The 4,597-nt window shown below is 46.2% G+C and overlaps 1 protein-coding gene across 7 annotated transcripts; it reads left to right on the top strand.

Moving 5' to 3' along the window:
- The first annotated feature begins 253 nt into the window (after nt 1–253).
- LOC100821175 (serine/threonine-protein phosphatase 7 long form homolog) lies at nt 254–4,326 on the top strand. 7 transcript variants are annotated; one of them, XR_001404995.2, is made up of 9 exons: nt 254–410; nt 508–736; nt 1,603–1,673; nt 1,755–2,694; nt 2,775–2,988; nt 3,072–3,384; nt 3,458–3,559; nt 3,650–3,852; nt 3,921–4,326. XR_001404995.2 is itself a non-coding variant. In XM_014896186.2 (7 exons), exons 3-6 carry the CDS (start codon nt 2,864–2,866, stop codon nt 3,650–3,652), a joined length of 543 nt encoding a protein of 180 aa, XP_014751672.1. In that variant the 5' UTR covers nt 750–1,673; nt 1,755–2,694; nt 2,775–2,863; the 3' UTR covers nt 3,653–3,852; nt 3,921–4,326. The 7 variants fall into 7 exon arrangements, 1 of the variants encoding a protein (XP_014751672.1); XR_001404996.2 differs by having other exon boundaries at nt 291–736; nt 1,755–2,325; nt 2,431–2,694; XR_001404997.2 differs by having other exon boundaries at nt 293–736; nt 1,755–1,962; nt 2,431–2,694.
- Nucleotides 4,327–4,597: the final 271 nt, after the last annotated feature.

Below are 4,597 nucleotides of genomic sequence, written 5' to 3'. Positions count from 1 at the left end.
CATCAATATCATTAATCTGTGTGCTACCCCTGAATATGCACATGTGCACATACTCACACTGCCTAGAAGCCTACAAACGCTGGCATCATGATTCAAAAATGGACATACAGCGAAAACCCAAAAAAAAGGAAAAGGGAAACTGCTAGATAGGATGGCATAAAAGAAGGGACAGAAGAGGTAAGTATCCCTTAAAACAACAAGGCTTGCTGCGCGGCCCAGCGTGGCCAAAGAAGGGCCCACAAGGCAGGGCATGTAGCGCCGTCCATGCGGGCGCTATCATCCCATTAACCTAACTTGCGGCCGAGTCAGTTTGCGCATCGCCATCACCATTGCCCTAAGTTGCGTCGTCTCGCGGCGGCGCCCCATCATCAAGGTTGCCTTTGGATTTCGTCCTCGATCCTTCCACGCAGGTAATGTACCCGATCCCTGATTTGCATCCTTCAATTTGCCCCAATTTGCGAACCCTAGGTTCTTAGCTTTCATTTTCCCCCTCGTTGGCGACGGAAGAACATCGCGCCGGCGCGCGAGGGCTCACGTTGTGGCTCGTGGATCTCGCGGCCGCGGATTTGCTACTCGTCCTTCCCCGCAGAATTTGCCCCAATTTGCGAACCCTAGGTTCTTAGCTTTCATTTTCCCCCTCGTTGGCGACGGAAGGACATCGCGGCGGCGCGCGAGGGCTCGCGTTGTGGCTCGTGGATCTCGCGGCCGCGGATTTGCTACTCGTCCTTCCCCGCAGGTATTCCCGATTCCTGAGTTCGAACCCGGTATTTTTCCCAATTTGGGAACCCTAGGTGGTTTGCAGTTCGTTCATCCGTTCGTTTATCCACTTGTACCCAATTTGGTGTTATAGGAAATAAGATTGTTCATACCACCCCAATTAGGCATCTCAAAAGTGGGCCGAATAGAGTGGCACTGCCAACTCAAATCTCTTTGTTGTTATAGAGTTGTATTGAATTTGAATTGTAAGAACCATTTCATTACCCATTTTTTGGCATGGATTTTTCTGTTATGGGAGATAACATTGTGTACGAATGAGAGCATGGTTGATTTTAGAGATTTGGTTTGCATATGGACATTTTGTAACTTCATTTGTGGGCCTGTAACCGTAGGTATGGACGTCTGGATTTGGGTACCGTATGGACGTCTGATTATAAAGATTTTGATGTTTAGTACAAGTGTTTGCCATTTTGGGATCCTTATGCATGCTGTGGGGAATTATAGTTTGTGAGTTTGTATGTGGGTAATTATGCAACTCTGAAATTATGTCAGTTCATTTTTTTTAGTAGCTATCGTAATGTTAATTAAACTAGTTTGTACTTAGTTAATGAAACAAACATGATTAGAAAGAATTTGCTTGGGACTTAGTTAATGAAACAAAGAAACATTATTAGAAAGAATTTACTTGTGAGTTAGTTAATGAAACAAACATGATTAACTTAAACTTATATTCTTTGGCACTGCAATGCTTCATCACATCTTGTGTACCTGCAACGTATATGTCTATTGTATAGACAAATATATCCTATGAATCTAGTCTCACTGAAGAAAGGCCCATTAGCAAGTACTACTTTATCTTCTTATTTGTCTTTTCACAACGTATAGATGCGATGGAGCATATTGATGAGCATTATGATCAGCATCACCGTGCACGTGTCATACGAGAGCAAAGAGAGGTGAGATGAATTTCCACATGCTACTCGTTGTCATAGATGTTTTATTTAAAAGTTTAGTAACAGGCTTGTTTTTTGTTGCAGGATTTAAGACCCCTCAAACTTAGGTGCCACAAAGCGTCAACGAACGTCATGCGTTACGATGAGAGGTACACTGCTTACATCTGGAGGACGGGGCTCCTTCCCTTCATCAATCTCGTGACCCGATCGATGCCTAGTATGAACGTCGCTGCAATCACAGCGCTTGTGGACCGGTGGAGGCCGGAGACGCACACCTTCCACCTTAGGACCGGTGAGATGACCGTTACGCTGCAGGATGTTTCAATGATCTATGCACTACCCATCGAGGGATTCCGGTGTGCATGAACACGGATTCATCAAACTGGCGCGAGCAGATGGCGGCTCTTATTGGGAGGGCTTCGGTGTCTGAAGACCCCATTAATGATAAGAGTCCCGGCCGGCGCTACTTATACTTGGATCACGGAGAACTTCTCGCAGTGCCCCCCTGATGCTGTAGATGAAGTGGTTGAGCAGTACGCCAGCGTCTATGTGTAGTATGTCATCACTAGGACCCTATTTGCGGACGTCGGTGGCAGGACAGCCCAATGGATGTGGCTGAAGGCATTGACTGTTTGGGACACGAATTGGAGTTGGGGTACTGCGGCACTTGCGTACCTCTACCGACATGTTTTTTTTCTGCACAGGCGCCATTTTTATGCTCGATTGAATGAATAACTGAACCTTATGCATTTATCTGCAGTTGGACGATGCATGCCACAGGACTGGTCGTGACAGCGACATTGGCGGTCCTTTGCTGCTTCTCTCCGTGTGGAGCGGGGAGCGGTTCCCAGTAGGCCGGCCGAAGTCGGTGAAGTATAATCTCTGGGATGATAATGGCGACCCCCTGCGCCGACCTACCTGGGCGTACAAATGGGATGTGGTTTCCGAGAGCAGTAGCGACACAACAATTCTGTACAAGCAGTACACGAACGAGTTCGATGCCCTCACCCTCACCCCTGAGCAGGTAATTAGGTTTTTACTCCCTGTGATTTTCATGATTCCCATTATGACTCAACATTGACGGGGTTTTGCTTTGTTGTGAAGGTTGCATGGGAACCATACGGGTCTCGTGATAATTTTGCGGAGAATTTCGATTTAATCCGAAGTGCTTGGAAGAAGACCATCTGTGGACCATGCGGTGCCCATTGATATGTTTGTGGGCTGTTGAATTTCATTTGCCACATTGTGTGATGCAACAGTTTGGATTGTTTCAAACCCACCCGCCCAAGTGGAAGCACACGGGCTACACGCTACACGAGTAAGATAGTCACTTGTACCTTACTACGAATGTTCATAGCTGCCTAACATTACTTCATAAGTTTGCTACATCTATATGTTTAGGCTTGACAGGAAGAAGGTTAAGAGGGACCAGAAGTGGGATGTCACACATAAAGAGCATGTAGAAAAGTATCTCCGCTGCGTTGAGAAGGCTAAGACAGCTCAAGGCTCCAAAGTAAGATTGCATTGCCCACTAGCATTTAGCAATTATCTCAAGTGGTTTCTGGATAACACTTGTGCGGACATCACACCGGCGGCTTACAGCCGAGATATATTGGATCAGCCGTTGATATTCGATGAGGTTGCCAACCTTGAATACACAAGGCTTTTGAAGCAGGGGAGGCAAACATATTTTGCTCCTGTGCTCAACTTTGTGGTAATTTCTAAGCTTCTTTGTTCATATTACCCTTGCTGCCACTTGTACTTTTGTAACCTTGTACCGTTCACAGCGTGACGAGGTCAGGAAGGAAGCAGATGACTTCGAGTCCATTTTAGAAAGCACAACTAGGGGACAGGAGGGCGAGAATACTGCACTTAGGGAGTTTGTGAAGGTAATTACACATGGTCGTATCAATTTCCTCCACTGTCCATAGAAGAAAAAGTACTCCCCTTTGTATTAACAACAAGCATATGATGTACAGTGACAAGGCCAACAGCTACGGCGGTTAGCCAACCTTATGGGCTGTCGTGACCCAGAATTTGTCTCACCGTCAAGGTCAGCTTCTCCCAATAATGATAGCGAGCACACAGAATCCTCTCATCGTCAAGGTCAGCTTCTCCCAATAATGATAGCGAGCACACAGAATCCTCGACGGTTGCGCTACAAGATGACCTGTCGATGGAGGTATGACACCATGTGTACGATGCAGCTTTTCCAAAAGTATCGAATTAATCCATATTGGTTGTTCTTAGGTAGCGGACGATGACACGGCGTTAGGGGAATGGCAACGCTCGGCGATTAAACTGAAGCCTAGGAGGTCCTTCAGGCGTTACACCCCTTCAGATTACGAGAAGAGGAGGAAGGCTATATTGGATTTGACCGCTGATGACGAAGATGACGCTGAGGAGGAAGATGACGTGGAGGTAGAACAGCCGGCAAGGCGGAAGGCCGTTGCAAAGAGGGCCAGAGGGGCAACAAAGACAAGGACAAAGTAGATTACCTTTATGGAGCTGTAATGTCATAAGCATCATACAAACATATTATGGAGGTGTAATATCCGTAGCTAAGCATTATATAAACTTGACTTCTGACACAATTTATGGCATCTAATTACGCGGCTTAAATGTCAACTTTGGCCCCGTCCTTTTCATAAAATTCCATAAATGTGTCTTGGTCAAATTTCCAGTTATTGGTTCTGCCTTTTAAGTTTCATGCCAGTGAGTAGCCATACGGCTAGCGCCCGCGACTAAGGCGCGCAAGGCCCCTTGACGCTACGTTAACGCCTACGCGTGAGGCGCCATACGTTTGGATTTCTCCTTACGTCAGTTATTTGCTCACAAGTTTTTCCTCTCTATGAAACATTATTGCTAAGAAAGGCATTACATTTCCATTACACATCCACTGCATTCCATTACACATCCATTACACA

This window comes from Brachypodium distachyon, chromosome 5 (genome assembly GCF_000005505.3).
Source record: "Brachypodium distachyon strain Bd21 chromosome 5, Brachypodium_distachyon_v3.0, whole genome shotgun sequence".
Taxonomy (NCBI): domain Eukaryota; kingdom Viridiplantae; phylum Streptophyta; class Magnoliopsida; order Poales; family Poaceae; genus Brachypodium; species Brachypodium distachyon.
Note: the sequence above shows the minus strand (reverse complement) of the source record. Positions and strands in the feature narration are given on the sequence as shown.

What these genes read in the sequence shown, in the direction of transcription:
- LOC100821175 (XM_014896186.2), top strand. Translation starts at nt 2,864, where the DNA reads ATGCGGTGCCCATTGATATGTTTGTGGGCTGTTGAATTTCATTTGCCA. An exon ending in ACGGGCTACACGCTACACGA is followed by an intron (nt 2,989 to 3,071) that starts GTAAGATAGTCA and finishes CTATATGTTTAG; the next exon opens with GCTTGACAGGAAGAAGGTTA. An exon ending in CTCCTGTGCTCAACTTTGTG is followed by an intron (nt 3,385 to 3,457) that starts GTAATTTCTAAG and finishes TACCGTTCACAG; the next exon opens with CGTGACGAGGTCAGGAAGGA.